Raw genomic sequence first — 20,504 nt, forward strand, 5'->3', positions numbered from 1 at the left:
TACTTCCATGCTATTATTACCACCATAAAGGATTCTAGTATCAGACTCAGTATTATGCGACACTGAGAATAGTGGCCTGTGGATGGTGCTGCCAGTCTTTGATGTTCCGTATCAACAAGGAAGCCTTGGATATGTAAACAGAGTTGATGCCCCTACCAAGAGCGTAGACACTTAGTGACGAGTAGATTACTGTGTGATTTCAGATGGCACAGCACCAAGATGTGTGTGTGTGTCAGGGCACCTGTCATGTTAGTAATATGTCATGTTCATCTAGGTGTGTGTGTCTGTTCCATATATGTGTGTGTGTGAGACTGTTCCGTGTGTGTGTGTATGTGACTGTATGCTAGCGCCTGCCGTTGTTAAAAAGTGTGGCTCCAGCACTCACTTTCACTCCACCACCACAGGGGCTCTTTGTAGTGTTCATCTGCCTTCTCTCTGGACAGCCCCGCTCAGCACCTCTCACCTTCTGCCTCCGCCGCCCCGCCGCCACCACACCACGCTGGGGGAAACACTGCAGGACAGGGAGTAGAGGACAGTACAGCATAGGGCAGGACAATACAATGCAGTACAGACTTTAGTCTCTAGCCCTTACCCCATTGGTGTTGACAGATCTGAAAGGACTGATCTGATAGGCTAAAGCAATAAGCCAGGAAGCAGTGGATGACCTCCTGGTGTCTGATGGCCTCTACTACCGTATACCTGCGTTCGAATACTTATCCTAACCGTACTGTTGTGACGTAAATTGGGTATGTAGTATGCTTATTGGTCATAGTATGGAGGTTAGTATGCCAAAAGTTCCCGGATGTCGTACTAAATTCGCCAGAATATGAAAGCAGTGGACACTATTTCTGTGCTTTTAGGACCCATAATGAAATGATTCAGAAAATAGGCGTGGCTTCACAACATTTCCAGGTTTGAAGAAAATGGCGGTAAATATGCAGCAGAAGTCAGACAAGAGCGGATACATATTGGTTGCTTTAACTAATTATGACAAATGTTAAGAAAATGTTGAGCAATGTAATAAAGTAATGACTTTTCAAATAAGTTACCTCTCTGGCTGACAATTTGTTAGCTACGCTGTCCTTACGAACCACATAGCATATCATTACAGCAGTATGGACAGGTATGTTAGCTAGCTACCTAACCTTAGTTGGCTACTAATACCTTGTTGAACTTGCCAGTATATTAACTATATGCTATCTAATTAACTACCCAACTTTTATTGACTTATTATTCACAGCATTCTTAGCTTAGCTAAGTGGTATAGTCGGTGTGCGTTCTCAATGGACTGGCTATCTTTTCCGATTTCAGAGCACTCTTGTCTGAGTGTGCCAGAGTGTAGAATAACTGATGAATTTACTAACGCTCAACACCCGTTGAATATGGCCGGTGTCAGTAAACGTTGTCGGCAAAAAAGCATAATTAAATTGTTGTCAGCAGCACAGTTAGTCACCAACGCTCTGGATAACATGAAAACAGCCTAACCAGCTCTGCTAGGGTGAGTAAAATGGTCAGAGTGAGCTATTCTCTCATGTTTTTCTGGAAGTAGCTAGCAGGTTAGCCAGTTAGCTTGGTTGCTTGACTGCTGTTGTGAGGTCAGAACGTTCAGATCAATCCTACTCCTCGACCAGAGCATCCAGTGTGCGATCTGAATTAAGGAACGGACAATCTGACAAAGCTCTAAGTTTATGAATGCACAGAGCGCTCTCTGGCACTCCCGATTGAATTTATGAACACACATCGTAAGATGTCTAGCTAGTAATTTGTTATGCTAACAAGCTAGCAAGAGGTTGCATAGCAACAGCATCAACTTCCGATAGACAGGCGAAGCGCTAGTACGCTCAACTGAAAGCATACCGCTCGTTTACAGTATTCTAAAATGAACTAGTAGTATATAGTACGTAGTATATACTCATTAAGTATGTAGTATACTGGATGTTTTTATGGATATTCGAACACAGCTTATGAGTCTCATAGACACTTAACACCAAGCACCCCTCCGAAATAAACTAAGCCTTTCATAGTACTGTAACACACACACACACACACACACACACACACACACACACACACACACACACACACACACACACACACACACACACACACACACACACACACACTGTCATAGACTACTGTACACATCACCTGCCCCCCCCCCCTCTCCTCTCTCTGTCTGCCACAGCGGTGTGAGAGGAACCCAGATTAGCTCATCATAAATAAGTGGATTAGTAGACTTTGCAGCAGGAAACCAAAGTGCTGCTCATATTTGACTAGAATGACTGTTATGCTGCTATCTCCACCTATAGTTCCCCTCCCTAGGGGATTTGGGTATAAGCTATAAATCCACACACACTTACTCACAGTGGAGCTCAGTGATCAGCGCTCGCTGGAGGGGGGTTGACTGATGCTCTCCATGGTAATCAGTTGAGGACCAGCTCTCCCAAGTAATATATAGCCACATGTTTATGTTTTAATTACATATTGATGTTTGGTGTTAGGAGACTGAAAAGACTACATACGCTGCTGCTGCTACACTTTAAGTCTTTATATAAGAATGGTGATGGACGTTTTGTTCATTATAGGTTGTTAGAGAGCACACACTGATACAGTGAGGAGAGGACAGCCAAGTTTGCTACTTGCTCCGATTGGAAGGCAAGGGTGGGGTTCAAAACCTAACATTCTAGAATGGATCCTACCAAACATGTCTGTTTGTTAGAGAGCACACTATACTGAAGTCAGGTGTGGAGAGGATGGAGACAACCAGCTCTCATAGGCAGGGAGTAGAGATGGTCAGCCCCTCTGACCAATCCCAGCGTGGTGATTGGCTGCAGGCCCAGAGAGCGAGGAGTGCTGGTTGGCTGCCCGGCGGGGGATGAGTGAACAGGGCAAACGGCAGCAGGACTAAGCGTGGTGGAGTGAGGGTGAGTGCTGGAGCCACACTTTAAGCGTTCACCTCGATATTTTCTAGGGAAAGAAGAAGAAGCGGAAGAGGGAGAAGATACAGGAACCGGCTGCAGGTAACCAACCTCTCCCCCTTTTCCTCTATCTCTTCCTATCCTTTTCCCAATTTCGCTCTTTCTCTCGCTCCCTCTTTCTCCCTCTCTTTCTCTTCCTATCTATCTATCTCTCCCTCTCTCTATCTCTCTCTCTCTCTCTTTCTCTCCCTCTCTTTTCTTCCCTCTCTTTCTCCCTCTCTTTTCCTCCCTCTGTCTCTCCCTCTCTCTCTCCCCCTGTCTCTCCCTCCCTCTTTTCCTCCCTCTCTTTCTCTCCCTCTCTTTTCCCTCCCCTGTCTCTCCCTCTCTCTCTCCCCCTGTCTCTCCCTCTCTCTTTTCCTCCCTCTCTTTCTCTCCCTCTCTTTTCCCTCCCCTGTCTCTCCCTCCCTCTCTCTCCCTCTCTTTTCCTTTCTCTCCCTCCCTTTCTCTCCCTCTTTCTCCCTCTTTTCCTCTCTCTCTCTCTCCATCTCTCTCTCCCTCTCTTTTCCTCCCTCTCGCCACCCTCCCTTTTCCTCCCTCTCTTTTCCTCTCTCCATCTCTTTTCCTCTCTTTCTCTCCCTCTCCTTCTCTCCCTCTCTTTCTCTCCCTCTCTTTTCCTCTCTTTCTCTCCCTCTAATTCTCTCCCTCTCTTTCTCTCCCTCTAATTCTCTCCCTCTCTTTCTCTCCCTCTTTTCCTACCTCTCTCTCCCTCTATTTCTCTCCCTGTCTTTTCCATTTTCCCTTTTTCCTCTCGATTGTTGTTCTATGAGGTGATGAGTGTTCAGTTTGTCCTGTACAAACTCTCCATGCAGTCTCTTTTGTGTTCGTCTCTCACACTAGCCCAAGTCATTTTAACACTACATGCACCACAAGCAGTAAAAGGTCTTGTCACTGTGAAACAGACCCCTGTAATGCTGAGATAATCATAGCCAGGTGTTGTGACATGCTTGTCACACAGTATTGGGGAAGTTATAGCTGCATTTCCCTAGAAATAACCAATCAAGAGGCCCCACTTTGACCATGTGGGTAGTTTCACCTGGAATATGCATGAAAGGTTTCAGCCCCATCCACCCATAACCACCCCTCTCCTCCTCCTCCCTCTCCAGACCCCCATAGAACTCCATTCGACCCCTCCGCCCTCACTAGAGTGGGCTTTCAGAACCACCATGCAGGTACCAGTGTCACTCAACCTGCACCTCTCCTTTGTACTCCCTCCCCCTCTCCTTTCTCCATCCATCCACCCCCCTCTCTCTCACCCCCCTCTCTCTCACCCCCCTCTCCACTCCACCTACTTTGGGATTAGTCTGTAAATGCTGGTTGGCTTCTTAACTGCTCTCTGGGCTTTGCACTCTATTGGTTGACCTGCTGTATGTCTCTGCCACTGTGCTCTTAGCTTAAAGCTCTATGTAAACACTGCACCGTTGTGTAGGAACCTATTGGGGGAAAAATATATATTTAGAAATCTAATCACTGTCGGCCCAGCTATAACGTAGACCACGTGCTATATTACCATTTCCATATCTATTATCAAGTTGCTTCTACATCTGCATTTGCTTGCTGTTTGGGGTTTTAGGCTGGGTTTCTGTACAGCACGTTGTGACATCTGCTGATGTAAAAAGGGCTTTATAAAAACATTAGATTGATTGAATTTCTGCTGTCGTTTGTGGTGAGACGCTCCATTAGCCCAATTGGCTTTCTTTTCCTCACCTGGACATGCCTTATGTAAAGACAAACATGTTAAAAGATGCCATTTTCTGCAGGTACAGGCCAGAGAATGAAAACGGCGTACATCTGAGCATAAATGGTAAGACCCCCCCCCTCCAGTCATGCCCGTCTGGTCTGGTAGTATGTGTCAAGCCTTGTACACTGTTTACAGACTAATCCTACAGGGTCCACCCTCAACTCACCATGGTCATTGTGTCACTCAGTGGAGGCTGCTGAGGGGAGGACGGCTCATAATAAGGTCTGGAACGGAGCCAATGGAATGGCGTCAAACCATGTGTATGATACCATTCTGCATATTCTGCTCCAGCCATTACCATGAGCCCGTCCTCCCCCATTAAGGTGCCACCAACCTCCTGTGGTGTCAATGGTGTTAAATCTCAAGGAGTGAGGTGTGTGTGTGTGTGTGTGTGTGTGTGTGTGTGTGTGTGTGTGTGTGTGTGTGTGTGTGTGTGTGTGTGTGTGTGTGTGTGTTCTGGGTGTATACTGACCTGGCCACTCCATTGACAGTCTTTTGTCTGGCTAGTGAGATGACCATCTAAATCCTCTGTGTGAACGTTGGCAGTGCATGGCTGAGAAACTGTTGTTGTTGAGTCCTGTCTTAAATCCAAACTGATGTCCTTATTAGATGTAACTCCAACACGGATATGGACAAAGTGCTCTGCATTATCGCAAGATGTTACAGAACAGACCTTTTTCTAGTCTGGCCTCTTCATAGCAGCAGATATTCCTGGAGGAGTGTGAGGTTCCGTTCCAAATGGAACCCTATTCCCTACATAGTGCACTACCATACCCCTATGGGCCTAGTGCACTATATGGAATAGGGTGCCATTTGGGAGGCATGCAGCCTAGACCCAGATGGTCTGCATGTTTTCTGTTCTACCCGACACTGAATGGAGACTAGACCTTCCAGACTACATCTGGGCTCAGGAAAGCTATGAAACACCACGTTCCACTAGAATACTGTCAAATCACATCGTTTGGTAGAGATTTGTTGGCGGTTTGGTGTGAAGTGTGGAGGGTCCTGTTGTGTACGAGCACTATAACACATAAAGCACTACGTAATCAGTCAAATGTTGTGGGGTTGTTCTTTGTGAAAAGTGTCAGTTTGTCATTGGGTAAGTTGTGACCAGCGCCAGTAACAGACACAAACATGTAGAGCTTTTGAACCAAAGTGTCACCAGGCTTTAAACGGGGTAAAATAAATGAATGCCCTCATTTCTACCATTAGGTATCTCTCTCTCTCTCTCTCTCTCTCTCTCTCTCTCTCTGAGGTTAATCTTATAACATCCTGCTGTCTGCATTTTTATGGCATCCTCTTTCTCTCTCTCTTTTGTCTTTCTCTCTCTCTCTTTTCTCTCTTTTCTCTCTCTCTTTTCTCTTTTCTCTCTCTCTCTCTCTCTCTCTCTCTCTCTCTCTCTCTCTCGCTCTCTGTAGGGCAGAACTTACAACGAAATCAAACCCTGAACCAGACAAAGGTTTTCTGCTTGATTGATTCTTGACCGGTGGCTCCCCCCGCCGTACCTAAATTGGACCGCTTTTCTCTTATTCGTCGGCCGCACTTCGCCTCTGCCTCTTTTCAAAGACGGAGAGACTTTATCCGTGATCCAATAATTAGCTGGGTCTATCCGAGGCAGGATGGACACCACGGCTGATTCATTGTGACAACCTTAAACTCATATGCATAATACCAGAGAGGACTGCCACGACTCCTCAATTTATGTAGATCCCAAAGAGCCTGGATTGAGGTTAGCGTTTGGCAATGCAGACTTCAGGCAGCGAACGTCTTTAAATGAACTTACTTGTCTATTTCTTTTTATATCCGCCCTCGCCTCGATTGCAATGGTTTTGTAATGGTTTTGTAATGGTTTTGTAATGGTTTTGTAGTGGTTTTGTAATGGTTTTGTAATGGTTTTGTAGTGGTTTTGTAATGGTTTTGTAATGGTTTTTGTAATGGTTTTTGTAATGGTTTTGTAATGGTTTTGTAGTGGTTTTGTAATGGTCTTGTAGTGGTTTTGTAATGGTTTTGTAAGTGTTTTGTAGTTGTTTTGTAATGGTTTTGTAGTGGTTTTGTAATGGTTTTGTAATGGTTTTGTAGTGGTTTTGTAATGGTTTTGTAGTGGTTTTGTAATGGTTTTGTAATGGTTTTTGTAATGGTTTTGTAATGGTTTTGTAATGGTTTTGTAATGGTTTTGTAGTTGTTTTGTAGTGGTTTTGTAGTGGTTTTGTAATAGTTTTGTAATGGTTTTGTAGTGGTTTTGTAATGGTTTTGTAGTGGTTTTGTAGTGGTTTTGTAATGGTTTTGTAATGGTTTTGTAGTTGTTTTGTAATGGTTTTGTAATGGTTTTGTAATGGTTTTGTAATGGTTTTGTAATGCATCTATCTATTCACTTTGAAAGGACACACCGGATGTTCTTGTTTATTTCTGTTGATATTGTTTGCACATTAATTTGCAGGGCATGATGAATCAGAATACCCTTTTAAAGGAGAGTAGGGTAAGGATCAATACAACTCTTCTGTACAGATGTAAATGTCTGGCTGAAAAGGTCACACCAATGAGTGCAGCAGTTCAACAGTGTTTCATTTCTTGGAGTGGATTGTTTGTTATCCCCAGTGGGTCAGACACCAGACCCAGCAAACAGCTGGTTCTCTTACCCCGCAGTTAAATAGCTCTCTGGGAATCCAGCTATTAGTTTGACATTGTGAAATGTGTATTTCCTCCCTCCATCTCGCTCTCTCTCTGACACTAAATTTCTCTCGCACTTCCTCTTTCTTTGATACGTTCTCTCTCTCTCTCTCTGTTCCTCTCTCTCTGACACTTTTGTTCTGACACATAACTTTTCACTCTGTCGCTCTTGACTCATTCTCTCTCTCTCTCTGTCTCTCTCTCTCTCTTTCTCTCTCTCTCTCTCTCTCTCTCTCTCTCTCTCTCTCTCTCTCGCTCTCTCTCTCTCTCTGTTAGTCTCATTGTCTGACTCAGCCAGTCTGATTCACAGGGAGATGTTTATCTGATCGGGAAACACACATGTCCTTAAGGCTATCTACTTTTCAGCCACTGCGCATTTGTCACAAAGGGAGGGAGACGACTACTAACAAAGGTGGCCTTTTCAATCTGATGAACAGCGTGGGCCATGAGTCACAAACTTTCATAAAAACTCCCAGCGTTGTAACTGACGGAGTCATCTCAGTCTAACTCTTATGAACGTGCTCTTTTGTTTCCACCCGGTAACCGGATAGCTCTGTGAGAGCACACTTGAATTTCCCCAGTTTTTTCGTGCGAGTCAGTAAATCTGTAGCTCTACATTTTGGATTTAGTTTTTTGGGGGGGGATTCAGCTTGGCTGTTTGAATGCCTTTTTTTCGACTGCCCCAACTAAAAATGGTTTGGAGGCCAAAGATGGTGTGTTTGTGTCGGTAGCTGGTGAACTAGTGCGGTACGAAGCGTTGACTGTAGTGGAGAGACCTCTCTGTGATGTGTGGAGGCAGAAGTCATCTGTCAGGCTTTGATGAGCAAGGAGTGGGGGTGGGGGGGAGCAAGGGGGAGGGAGGGAGAGGGCAAAAAATAAAATTCCTCTTGTGCTCGAGAGTTCTCCTTCTCCCAACTGTCATTCCACTCTCTCTCTGCCCCTCATCCCTCTCTCTCCTCCCTTTCTCCCCCTCTCTCTCCTCCCTTTCTCCCCCTCTCTCTCAAACAGCCAGCCGCACTCTCTGGCTGCCGTCAGGCAAGGTTCAGAGTCTTACCTTCAGTTTGATTTGGTGCTGGTTGCCTTAAGGCCACAGTGGAGGACACACACACACTCCACCACCACAGCATTATTAGTGACCTGGGATAATTGGAATGGTTTCGGGGGGCTGTGAAACACTCAGGGTCTTGCTCTGAGCGTCTCAGCTCAGCAGAGTAGAGGAGAGGGATCTCCTGCCTCCTCTTTAAAACTAGACTTCACAAAGAAGGAAAAAAAAGAGTAGCCTTGGCATAAATCAGGGCGACAGCCACCGGCTAATGTTACTGTGGGTTAGGAAGTGGAAACGGAAATGTCCCCTCTCGCGCTCGCTCGCTCACTCACTCTCAATCACACACACACACACACACACACACACACACACACACACACACACACACACACACACACACACACACACACACACACACACACACACACACACACACACACACACACACACACACACACACACACACACACACACACACAAAGCAGAGCCCTGTGAAGGAGAAAAAGACAACCTCAGCACTTGTGGCCTTCCAGGGGTGTAGCAGCTGTAGTGGAATGTCTAAACTATGCAGGTGTGTTTTAGTCAAACCCTGGACATAATCTCTTGCCTCTCCTCCTTCAGAGAAAAGGGCTCTCTTTGATACTTCTTAGGGGCACTTGGGGACTTCTAGTTTACATGTGTGCGACTGAACTGTGCACCCCCAATGGCACCCTATTCCCTTTATAGTGCACTACTTTTGACCAGAGCCCTATGGGTCCTGGCCTAAAGTAGTGCACTATAAAGGGAATAGGGTGCCATTTGGGACACAGCGAATCACCTAAAGTGGGGCTTTCTGTTTAGACTGGGTCTGTGGGTTTGTTTTGGTTGAGTCACTGGCCTATTGTGCCGAGGTCTGGCCAGCTGCAGGGAGCGACCGTATGAGGGTAGAGCCTCTCCCTCCCTGCTGGGTTTTGTCATGTCTTCTCTACTTCCTCTCCTTCCTCCCTCCCCCCTTCTCTATCTCTCCCCGGTGGCTCCTTGAGACTGCAGATTGAGGGGGTGGTGGGGGTGTGCTGCCTTGTAAAACGTCCCCCCTTCTGAGTCGTTATCTCTGGATCATAAAAGGCCCGCAGGTAACAGAGGGAAGAGATGGGAAGGGGAGAGATGGGAAGGGGAGAGATGGGAAGGGGAGAGATGGGAAGGGGAAAGGGGTCGCAGGAAGATGTTGTCTTTCTTTCTCTATTTAATAAACACAAAACTTTGTTTTGAGATGTGGCTGAGTTTCTACTTCTGCTGAACAAAATGTGGCTCCTATTGTAGGTGGGTTTCTCTCCCTCTCTTTCCTCCTACTCTCTTTCTCTCTCTGTCCCGTCTTTCCTCCCCGTTCTCCCCGTTCTCCCCTCTCTTCCCTCTTCTCCCTCCCTCCCATCCGATGGTGAGTCTGAGTGGCGGTGGAGCTCCTTTGAAGTGCGCCGCGGCAGAGGGAGCAGTCATTGTACGAGCCCTTTGATAGTGCCGCCCTGGCCTCCAGCCCTCAGCTCCAGCTTTGTAGCTGTGCAGTACTGCGGGGGCACACCACACTACACCACGCCGCGCTTGGCCAGACTTCAGCAGCTCGGGCCCCCAGCGACGGCGCATCAGATGTGGGTAGAGGGGTAAGGAGACAGGGCTCCTACCCCCAGACCCCCAACTCTACCCCAGTCTCACCAGCACATGCCTGAGGTTTGGGCTTTTGGTGGCTCGGTGGGCGGGAGCCTTACCCCCTACCGTTCCTCTCCCCACAATCAAAAACCCTACCCTCTCCCTTCATCTAGCCTCGTATAGACAGAAACCTCCTTTACACACTTCCCTTTCTCTTTTCTTCTCATCCCCCTCTCCCTCGTTCTGTCCCCCCCCCCCCCCCCCCCCCCCCCGGTACATCCCACCGTTATCAACAATACCATTGTCCGTGGTTCCCAGCCCAGACAAGAACAACGTTTCTCCCACCAAACCACCCTGACTTTTGGTTGGAGGTTAGAAATGACAGACACAAGTATTCCTGTTTTCCTGTTAACGTTCTGTCCCCCAGCCAGAGAAAGTGCTGACCGGATGAAGCCAGTTGTTTAAAACATCAGTTTGACCTCTTCCTTCTCAAGCTGATGGCTGCCGGTTGTGGCATTGTCACAATTTAATAGAGAAAGTGAGACTGCCTGAGCCAAGAGGGTGTCGCCAAACAAAACCATAGTTTAAACTCTTCACAGCAAGGTGATTATCTCACCAAAACGGAGCACAGTCAGTGCAAAGGTTGGCCATCGCCGTTTTTTTCTGGTCGTCTGACTGTGTTTCCTGAACTTAATGCTTTGTCTCAATCACTGGGTGGATTTGAATAGCCGCCATTTTCCCTTTCTTTCCATCCAGCCAATGCTGTGTTAAAACCTGATTCTGACCATTTAGGAGACTTGGCAGAGAAAATTACAAGAATTTCAGGTTTATTTCCAGATTTTAATGCCATCTTGGAGTAAATTCCAGTCGAGATGTACAAGTTCCTGGGTTTCTGTGATTTGGAGTTGATCTCTGAACTCATATTTCATAAAATTAGAACATTGTCTGTCTAGGTTGCTGACTTTTGTGGTCGAGACAGACATGGCAACAAACAGTCAGCTGATTTGGCATTTCCTCCTCTCCTCTCTCTCCCAGAACTCTTTCTTTCTTTTTTTCCTCTCCTCCTCCTCCAAATGTCCCTCTCTCCCTCTGCCATGGTAAAGTCTACAGTCCTGCCTGTGTTGGAGACACCTCGCTCCATTTGGCTTATTTTCACTAATTTGTCGGCTGTGTTTTCCTTTTTCATGGAACCAAAAGAAATCCCAGAGCGCCGCTGCAGCGAAAGGAAGGAGGGGGGAGGGGGGGGGGGAGGAGAAGGGGAGGAGTAGAGGAAGGCAGGCGGGACGGGCCCCAGCTGCGGGCTCTTTGATTTGCCCCGGTAAGGTGGAGGCGGCGATTGAGAGACGAGGGGCCGTGCCAGTTATCTTAACCTCCCACGCTTCAAAGACCCAGAGCCTGGGCCCCGTTGGTCTCAGTCGCTCCCCCCACCTCCCATCCCCTCCCTGGGCCAAGGAGAGAGAGAGCCAGAGCCAGGACCCGGCCTCCACTGGAACAGAGGAGCGTTTCATTTCCTGCAAAGAAGTCCAGCCGGCATTCCTGAGTGCTAACTGAGGGGAGGGGAGGTGGGCAGAGGGAGAGGGGGCAGGGAAGGGGTCAAGTTGCTTCTGAATCCCGGCGTTTGTGTGTTGGTGTCGGGTGGGTCTGCTGTGAAGCCCTGGCCTGATGCCCCCTCCTGACCCAGCACCATCACACCCCACCATCGCCCCCTCCACCCCCCAGCCCCCCAGGCTTTTTTTCCCCAAGACAGGAAGGACTAAGCCAGGGCTTTTCATCTTGTGGCCGGGAGGGAAGGAAAAAGCTCCCCAGGACGGGAAGGGGGTGCTGGGGCTGAGGGCTGGGCTCTCAGATCCTGGGATAAAAAGGGGGCAGTGGAGGTAAATAAACAGCGACAGAGGCTCTTTCTCTCTCTGCGGCCCTCACTACAGTACCTCCTCTCCTCCGCCCGGGAGGCTCAGGGTCAGCCATCCCTGGGAAAGGCGGCCTCCGTCCCACTCCCTTTCATCCACATGTGGTAAAGCAATCTGGAGGGAGGGGAGTGTGTGTGTGTGTGTGTGTGTGTGTGTGTGTGTGTGTGTGTGTGTGTGTGTGTGTGTGTGTGTGTGTGTGTGTGTGTGTGTGTGTGTGTGTGTGTGTGTGTGTGTGTGTGTGTGTGTGTGTGTGTGTGTGTGTGGTGCCAGGGTGGAGTTGCAGGGCTCAGCTGACTTCTCAACCCACAAAAACACACTTCTTCTCTGACCTCACCACAAGGGAGCGGTCCTTCCACTAATACACCTTCTCTCTCTTTTCTCTCCTCACATCTTTCACTCCCTACCCGGTCAGACATCTACCTCTGAATCTCTTTCCTCTCTCTCTTTGATCACAGATTCTATTTGATGCTGGAAAATAACCAACACCGCCCGTCCGTCAATAACTGAGGCTAACTCTTTTAGCTATGTTCGCCGTAGACCAGTATTTTGAGCAAAACCACTTTTGTGGTTTGACAAACAATTTCCCTTGCATGGATGGGTGGATGGTGGCCGGCGGGGCTTTTTAGAAGGCCCTGTAAAGTGCCTTCTCAGCTTGAGAAGACTCTCTCTACCTCCCCACAGCCCACACACAGCGGTGGCAGCAGAAATGTCAACAAGAAGCTGTATCCTAACTAGATAGCTGGTTGCGTTCAGAGAGAGAGCGGTAGCAGTAGGTAGATGACATCAGGGTGTCAGTCAGAGAGGGGGGCAGAGCAGATGGAGCCAGCTTGGGTCACAGTGACCTGATGTCAGAGTGAGATCAAAGCTAATGCCAACCCACATCCTGTCACTAACCTACGACCTAATGTTCAGTCGGCAACGCCATTACTGCTCTCTGAAGATGGCAGAACTGTAGTGCTCCTTCACTCGTCCAGGTCCTCTGTAGTGTGTGTGTGTGTGTGTGTGTGTGTGTGTGTGTGTGTGTGTGTGTGTGCGTGTGTGTGTAGCATTGTGAGGATGCAGCACTCATTCAATGTATGTGGGATGTGTGAGACTGTCTGGTTTCAGACGACGTTGACAGCAATGTGTTGTTGTGGCTTCATGTGTTTCAGCTCCTTTTTAGTTAGTGAGGGATTTTCCCTCAGACTGAACGGGGTTATAAGTGCATTGCATCTCTCTGTTTCTGACCAGTATGAAAGACAGCCAGCACTCGCAAATGACCTATAACAGCAATCACTATGGACACGTTTAGGCCATCTGTTGTTGCCCATTGAACTGACAATGTTTCTCTCTCTGTCCTTCAGGAGGAAAACGGAACGCTTTCTCCACGTCGTGCAAAGCGAAGGCAGCAGCTATGGCCCCTCTGTTAGAGATGGAGGCCTGCTAGATTCCATCTTATCCCCGACCCCCAAGCCTCAACTCCTGTTCTCAGAGGAACTTGACTTTATACTCCTCTCCTGCAGTGACTCTCCTATCTGCTGTAGAAACTCTGAGCTGAACAAGACAATCACTACTAAAGACCATCATCCAACCGCATGCAAACTCCCCAGCCCCCTCACTCCCCAGCCCCCTCACTCCCCAGCCCCCTCACACCTTTTTTTTCCTTACAAGCAGCTCTATCTCAATCCAAGGCACTGCACTGAAAACAGTTCAGCGATTTCACTTTGTCAAACACAATTAACACCTCCCCAAACATACCCCAACACCTGTTTCTAAGTTATTCCTAAGTTATTTGCCACCTCCGTTCCTTTCCTTTGTACAGCCCACTATGTTCGACCCATCAACACTCCCCTTTCCCCTCTCTTACTGGATTTCAGACCGACCACATGTTTGGGTTGCGGCCTGACCCAACACCTCTTTAGACTGACTGCACTATCACAAGGAAGATGGAGGGATGTCAATCACATGTTGTCAAGGAAACGGCTCCTCTCACGGCTCCTGTCCTCCATTTTGTTTTTATTAACGACCAGTTGGTGCAAACAATATCAACATTTTATGATTATAGCTTTTACTTTTGAGTTGGAATTAATTGAATGCTTTTTTTGTATTTTGAACTTGGTTTAAATTTCTCGGTGTATATTTTCAGTGAATGTTTTTTTGTTTTTTTTATATATATATATACTGGTATATATGAAAATAAGCTTTGAACACAGGAAAGCCATTTGTTTTCTTGTTAAAGCGTCTTGCAGAAAAATGAAAATTAAGGCTTCTTTTGATACTATTTGTAACAAATAGTGACCTTGACTCGAGTCTTGCTCAGATGTAAGATAAAGCTCAGTATGTGTACTTTTTAAAGAAACTGTCAGAATATGTCACTTTTCTTGGTATTTTTGCAGGCAACGTTAGGACAAAGGCAAGTGGTTGCTCAGAGGCCTATATTTTATTGTTCTAAACTGACAAATGAAGCAGATATATATTTACCCCAGCACTTGGCAGTGTTCATTTTATTGTGATCAGGGTTGGGGTCAATTCCAGTCAATTCAGAAAGTTAACCAAAATCCAATTGCAATTTGACATTTTCCTCATTGGAAAGCATTGAAGAGAAGTTGGAGTTTCAGTGTACTTCCTGAATTGACCCCAAGCTTGATTGTGATGGACTTTTCTCTTCTCTATCTGGTAACTGTGGTCTTTTTGCCCATGTTGTTTATTCCATGCATTTCTGTAACATTTCATTGATTTTATGCTCTATTTTTAGTATTACTTGATGCATTTTTTATTCATTGTCGTATTTTGAATCACTGTCATCTTGGCATAAGCACTTTGCTTCCCAAGTGGTCACATTTTAACAGTTTCAACATGTTTTGTTTTTTTAAGAAAAATAAAAAGGCATTGGCTCATTTGATCTCCCGACCAGATTTATGCGATAGAAGGTGTACCTTAATTACAGGAGAGAGATTAAACCTAGTCTTAGTTCAGTCTAAGAACCGATTCTTCATTGAGCATTGTTTTTAGTCTAGGGCTAAATCTCTTTCCAGAAAACCAGCCCAATAATCTTGTAGCTTGTCGGCCCATCATATGATTCCTATCCAGAAATTCTGCATTTGACAACACTGCCACTTAGTGGTCTTAAATAGAACTACCAAGTGGAATTATTGACTATAAATCATTCAAATCTCGAGGGGAAACTTCAAAAGGCCCTAAAACCGACCAATTAAAACTCTAGCAGCATGCCGAGACTGAGGTTACGTTCATACAGTCTTACGGCTATGCTGACAAAAGGGAAAATCTACCTTGAGTATTGAAGCTGCTCTTAAACTGTGAAATCTATGGAAAAAGGTGAGATGTGATGTCTCATGTATCCAAGATGATCAAATTAATGCCGGGAAATAAAGAGGGTAATATTTTTGAATTGAGTAGTAGGGATAACATCAAAGGAACTCTTGAAACTATATTGGAAATGAACGGTGGGGTTGAACACGCAGGGGTTGTTGACTGACCATACAGTTCATTCAGAAAGTATTCAGACCCCTTCCCCTTTTCCACAATGTTACATTACAGCTTATTCTAAAATGGATTTAAAAAAAAAATCCCTACTCAATCTACACACAATACCCCATGATAAAGCAAAAACAGGTTATACATTTTTGATATATATTTTTTTTAAGTACATAAGTATTCAGACCCTTTGCTATGAGACTCGAAATTGAGCTCAGGTGCATCCTGTTTCCATTTATAATCTTTCAGATGTTTCTACAACTTGGGAGTCCACCTGTGGTAAATTCAGTTGATTGGACATGATTTGGAAAGGCACACCTGTCCCACAGTTGACCGCATGTCAGAGCAAAAACCAAGCCAAAACGTTGAAGGAATTGTCCGTAGAACTCCGAGACAGGATTGTGTCGAGGCACAGATCTGGGGCACATTTCTGCAGCATTGAAGGTCCCCAAGAACATGGTGGCCTCCATCATTCTTAAATAGAAGAAGTTTGGAACCATCAAGACTCTTTCCAGAGCTGTCTGTCTGTCCAAACTGAGCAATCTGGGGAGAAGTGCCCTGATCAGGGAGGTGACCCAAAACCCAATGGTCACTCTGACAGAGCTATAGAGTTCCTCTTTGGAGGAAGGGCAACCATCTCTGCAGCACTCCACCAATCAGGCATTTATGGTAGAGTGGCCAGACAGAAGCCACTCCTCAGTAAAAGGCACATGACAGCCCGCTTGGAGTTTGCTAAAAGGCACCTAAAGGACTCTCAGGCCATGAGAAACAAGAATGCTAAGAGTCACGTCTGTTTTTCAGCGGCAGGGACTGGGAGACTAGTCAGGATCGAGGGAAAGATGAACGGAGCAAAGTACAGAGATCCATGATGAAAGCCTGCTCCAGAGCACTCAGGACCTGACTGTAGCCAAGGTTCACCTTCCAACAGGACAACGACCGTAAGCACACAGCCGAGACAACACAGGAGTGGCTTCAGGACAAGTCCCTGAATGTCCTTGAACCCGATCTAACATCTCTGGAGACCTGAAAATAGCTGTGCAGCAATGCTCCCCATCCAACCTGACAGAGCTTGAGGATCTGCTGAGAAGAATGGGTGAATCTCCCCAAATACAGGTGTGCCAAGCTTGTAGACGAATCATACCCAAGAATAAGAGGCTGTAATCGCTGCCAACGGTGCTTCAACAAAGTACCGAGTAAAGGGTCTGAACACTTATTTAAATGTGATATTTCCATTTATTTAATACATTTGCAAAAAATTATAAAAACCTGTTGTTGCTTTGTCGTTATGGGGTATTGTCTGTAGATTGACGAGGACAAAAAAAACAATCCAATAGATTTTAGAATAAGGCTGTAACGTAACAAAATGTGGAAAAAGTCAAGGGGTCTGAATACTTTCTGAATGCACCGGGTATCATTAATGGCAGGGTGTGTTGGCTCAAAGGTCCAGAGGCAAATCCATCCCTAGAAAACAACTGTATGAATAGAAATCTCAGAACAACCTATGGGAAGCATTTGGAAAAGTCAGTTTAATGCCACAAACTCAGTTACTTACAAACCACACATAAAGATGACATTCAGAATATACAGTCAAAAGACAGATTTGAATTGATAACACCGGTCTACCATTCTTCAGGAAGGCACCGAGGGTCGTACCAGCTGCATCTCTGTTCTACCGTTGTCAAAATTAACCCGCGTTTTTTTCTATTATCATTCATGCCCTTATCAGTACTGGGAGGGACTACATGATCTTGTCCAATCGGAAGCGCTTATTTTCATTTTCCGTTTTGTCACGGTGTGCCTTAATGAACAGGCTCCAGCTCGTGTTGATTCTGGGGCGGGGTTACTTGTACTTGTAGAAGCCCTCTCCGGTCTTCTTGCCGAACTTGCCCTCGGCCACCAGCTTGTTCAGCATCTCACTGGGCTGCATCAGCGGGTTGTCAGGATCCTTCTCAACCCAGCCTGGAATCAAGTTATCAACACAAACGGTTCACTTTAACTAACTGCTTTTGCATTGGTTTTACACTACCTGCATCTACTTCATTTGATGTTTTTGTTTCTTCAAATTATTCATCACCATTTTCAAAGACCACCGGCACCTCTCGTCCATCTCCCCATTCTATAACCAAAACAGTGCTCTGCCCCTGTGCCATATGACATGCAGTTATTTCAATTGGGCCTGTTCCTAGCTGCTAATACAGTCCTCTTTTAACTGGTACTGAAATCACTCTGTAATCGGAACACACTTGTGAAGCAGCCCAACACTCACCGTCCATGATGAACTTAGCCGTGTCCAGTCCTACGTAGTCCAGCAGCTCAAAGGGCCCCATGGGATACCCAGCTCCCAGCTTCATGGCAATATCAATGTCCTCCTTTGACCCGTGGCCTGACGAGAAGAGCACACACACACACACACACACTCAGCCATTGACTTTGAATGAAGGGTGACAACGGTTTCATATACAGACAACTATGTTTTGTTAACCATAGATGTTCATACATAACCGTTTGTCACATCCCTCTTGGCGCCGATGCAATTTTCATTCATATACAGGCAAAACATTTGGTGGTGTACCTCTCTCATGTAGCCTGATGGCTTCCATCATGTAGGGCACCAGCAGGCGGTTCACAATGAACCCAGGAGTGTCCTGGAGATGAACATAACGTACTGACGTTAGTGAACCGTTTATAACGCATCTGAACGGCATATGATGGACATAATGTATGGTGTAATATGGTATGTCACTGCATTATCTTTAAAAGGTGTACAATACTAGAGAAATACTTTATTTTTGTTCAAATGAGAGAGGATCTTACTTTGCAGGACACTGGCGTCTTTCCCAGTGCTTTGCTGAAAGCGAGGAGGGAATCGAAGGTGTCCTGGCTTGTGGCTGATGTTCCAATCACCTGAAGAGGACACGTAAACTACTTAACATCTTTCAATTGAATCTTGATGATAAGGAGAGCAAGCCTAGTGTCATTTTTTAAAGCAACTTACATATGTTTCTAATTTAAACATCGCCATCATGACACAAAAAAATAACTGCTTTGCGGGAGACGATATACTTATCATAGGGAGGAGATGTCCTAAAATGTACACCACACTATTGATCCTTACCTCTACCAGCTTCATCATGGGGACGGGGTTGAAGAAGTGCAGCCCTCCAAATCTGTCCAGCCTGCTGGTGGAGCTGGCTATGTCGGTGATGGGCAGAGAGGATGTGTTGCTGGCGAAAATGGTGTGTCTTAAAATAGAGGAACCAAAAACATCAGGCAACAAGCAAACCCCCATGAGGTGCATCCCAATTAGTAACATCAATTATGTGGGACACACAATGCCTTTCCTTTTGAAATATTTTATTTAAATTAGAATAGTTTTAAAATAGTCTATTTTAAGCACATTTCAAGGATACCGGCATAGCTTTATAGTAAGATTAGAAAAACAAGCTGAAATGCAGATAAAGGAATTTGGATATTTAGGCTACACATTCAAAACGGCAACAACAAATGTTTTCTCATCAAACAGCACTTGCTCTGGCTTGACGTTCATCTCAACACTGATCATCGATCGCTAACTCCTATGGTTATTGACAAAGTCACAGGCAGCGGAGACAGGACAGTGCTTATGTGGTTTGGATTCACACTCGCCTGGCGAGTAACCTTCAGACCAAAGACATGGGTTGGACCCACAAGCTAATGCCTAGGATTCAGCTCAGTGGGGTAAGACAGTCTTGTGGTGTGTAGGAGACACAGGTTCAAGCCCTAGTCGGTCATACTTACGCTGGTGCCATTTTGTCCAGAGCACCAAAGAGGCCCTGTTTGATCTTGAGGTTCTCCACGATGGCCTCCAGCACCAAGTCTGTACTCCCCACCACAGACGCTGCGTCTGTCGATATGGACACGTTGGCCATCACCTTGGCAATAAACTCTGCTCCTGCCTGTAACATACATGATGATGACTGTCAATGAAGTTCTGCCAACATTTCCTCATTGGAAACAGCAACATTAACATATTAGTGACCAACATCTGGCTTGTCAGCGAACTTCTTCTTGACCACCCTCTTCAGGCTGCCTTCTATTCCCTTGGCGGATTTCTTCAGGATTTCCTCATTTGTGTCAACTAGCACCACCGAATGGCCTGTTGTAGCAGCAACCTATTAGAAAGGGGGAACACAAGTGCGAGTTGTGAGTGGGTGGGACAGGTGTTCACCAGGTTGGACTGTCAAAACGTCACTTTGGTAATAGAACTCCTGAATTGAAGGACATTTCAGGTAGGTAACAAAAACCCTTCTATAACTAGCTAGCTAAAGTAGATATAGGTCAAAGGCCACCTCCTGCTGCTATCTTCACCATCTGTGTTGTGCACTGATCAACCTGAGACAGTTTGTGAGACATACTGTACTTCTTACTCAGAGATGAACAACCGTTGCTTATAATACAGAGTTGTGTTACTGATTAGCCTGCACAACTTCTCCCCTGAATTGCCTTGGTTGGCTTCTCAAGTGGGTATCTAACAAGCTAGTTAATAGCAAGCTAGCGGTTAACTAACCAACAGTAGTCGGTAAGTTCGTGCACTTCATTGCTATATTTAACTGGCTTGTTAGCTGGTCTTGCAGCGTTAGCTACACAGCTGGTTAGCTTACAAGATAGCTAGTTAGCGTATATAGCAAGCTAATGTTAGCAAACAAACTTCTGTCATTTACAGTTAACATTAACTACCTGTGCGATACCTGCACCCATCTGACCACCCCCGATGATCGTAACGTGTTTGATCGCTGCATTTCGGACTGCAGAAGAGGAGAGACCTCTGATGACTTGGTGAGTGAAGAAAGCCATGGTTTGCAATGCGGAGAGGACCGCACCAGAACGAAGGAGCTGGCTGTGGCTGAATGTACAGGCAGACTGACACTCAGACACCATGGAAAGTAGGAAGGTCGTTGTGTGGCAGTGGTCACGTGACTATTTGGCCCGTTCCATGACCTTTCACACAGTTTTGATGTGGTGTGTTTTATTAGATTTCTACTATTGCTCTGCTATAGAAATTAGTCAATAATACCATTGTAGTTTGATAGGATGCA

General features: G+C 46.0%; 2 protein-coding genes across 16 annotated transcripts in view; one reads left to right on the top strand and one right to left on the bottom strand.

Moving 5' to 3' along the window:
- LOC139419062 (lymphoid enhancer-binding factor 1-like) overlaps window positions 1-14,831 on the top strand; it is a 58,043-nt gene extending 43,212 nt beyond the window's left edge. For 4 of the 14 annotated variants that reach the window (XM_071168951.1, XM_071168953.1, XM_071168958.1 and 1 more), the window contains exons 9-12: window positions 2,972-3,020; window positions 4,082-4,147; window positions 4,736-4,779; window positions 13,299-14,831. In XM_071168951.1, the coding sequence (XP_071025052.1) occupies window positions 2,972-3,020; window positions 4,082-4,147; window positions 4,736-4,770 (150 nt within the window). In that variant the 3' untranslated portion in view covers window positions 4,771-4,779; window positions 13,299-14,831. The remainder of the gene's footprint in view (window positions 1-2,971; window positions 3,021-4,081; window positions 4,148-4,735; window positions 4,780-13,298) is intronic. The other 10 variants (XM_071168954.1, XM_071168955.1, XM_071168961.1 and 7 more) reach the window with 7 other exon arrangements.
- Window positions 14,832-16,936: 2,105 nt separating this feature from the next.
- On the bottom strand, window positions 16,937-20,385 carry LOC139419063 (hydroxyacyl-coenzyme A dehydrogenase, mitochondrial-like). Of its 2 annotated transcripts, none has more exons than XM_071168965.1 (8): window positions 20,146-20,385; window positions 19,452-19,580; window positions 19,207-19,364; window positions 18,545-18,671; window positions 18,244-18,333; window positions 18,002-18,074; window positions 17,696-17,812; window positions 16,937-17,388 (listed from the first exon to the last, which is right to left on the bottom strand). In XM_071168965.1, exons 1-8 carry the CDS (start codon window positions 20,344-20,346, stop codon window positions 17,270-17,272), a joined length of 1,014 nt encoding a protein of 337 aa, XP_071025066.1. In that variant the 5' UTR covers window positions 20,347-20,385; the 3' UTR covers window positions 16,937-17,269. The 2 variants fall into 2 exon arrangements, with proteins under 2 accessions (XP_071025066.1, XP_071025067.1); XM_071168966.1 differs by having other exon boundaries at window positions 17,673-17,812; window positions 20,146-20,363.
- Window positions 20,386-20,504: the final 119 nt, after the last annotated feature.

This window comes from Oncorhynchus clarkii, chromosome 10 (assembly GCF_045791955.1).
Source record: "Oncorhynchus clarkii lewisi isolate Uvic-CL-2024 chromosome 10, UVic_Ocla_1.0, whole genome shotgun sequence".
Lineage (NCBI taxonomy): Eukaryota > Metazoa > Chordata > Actinopteri > Salmoniformes > Salmonidae > Oncorhynchus > Oncorhynchus clarkii.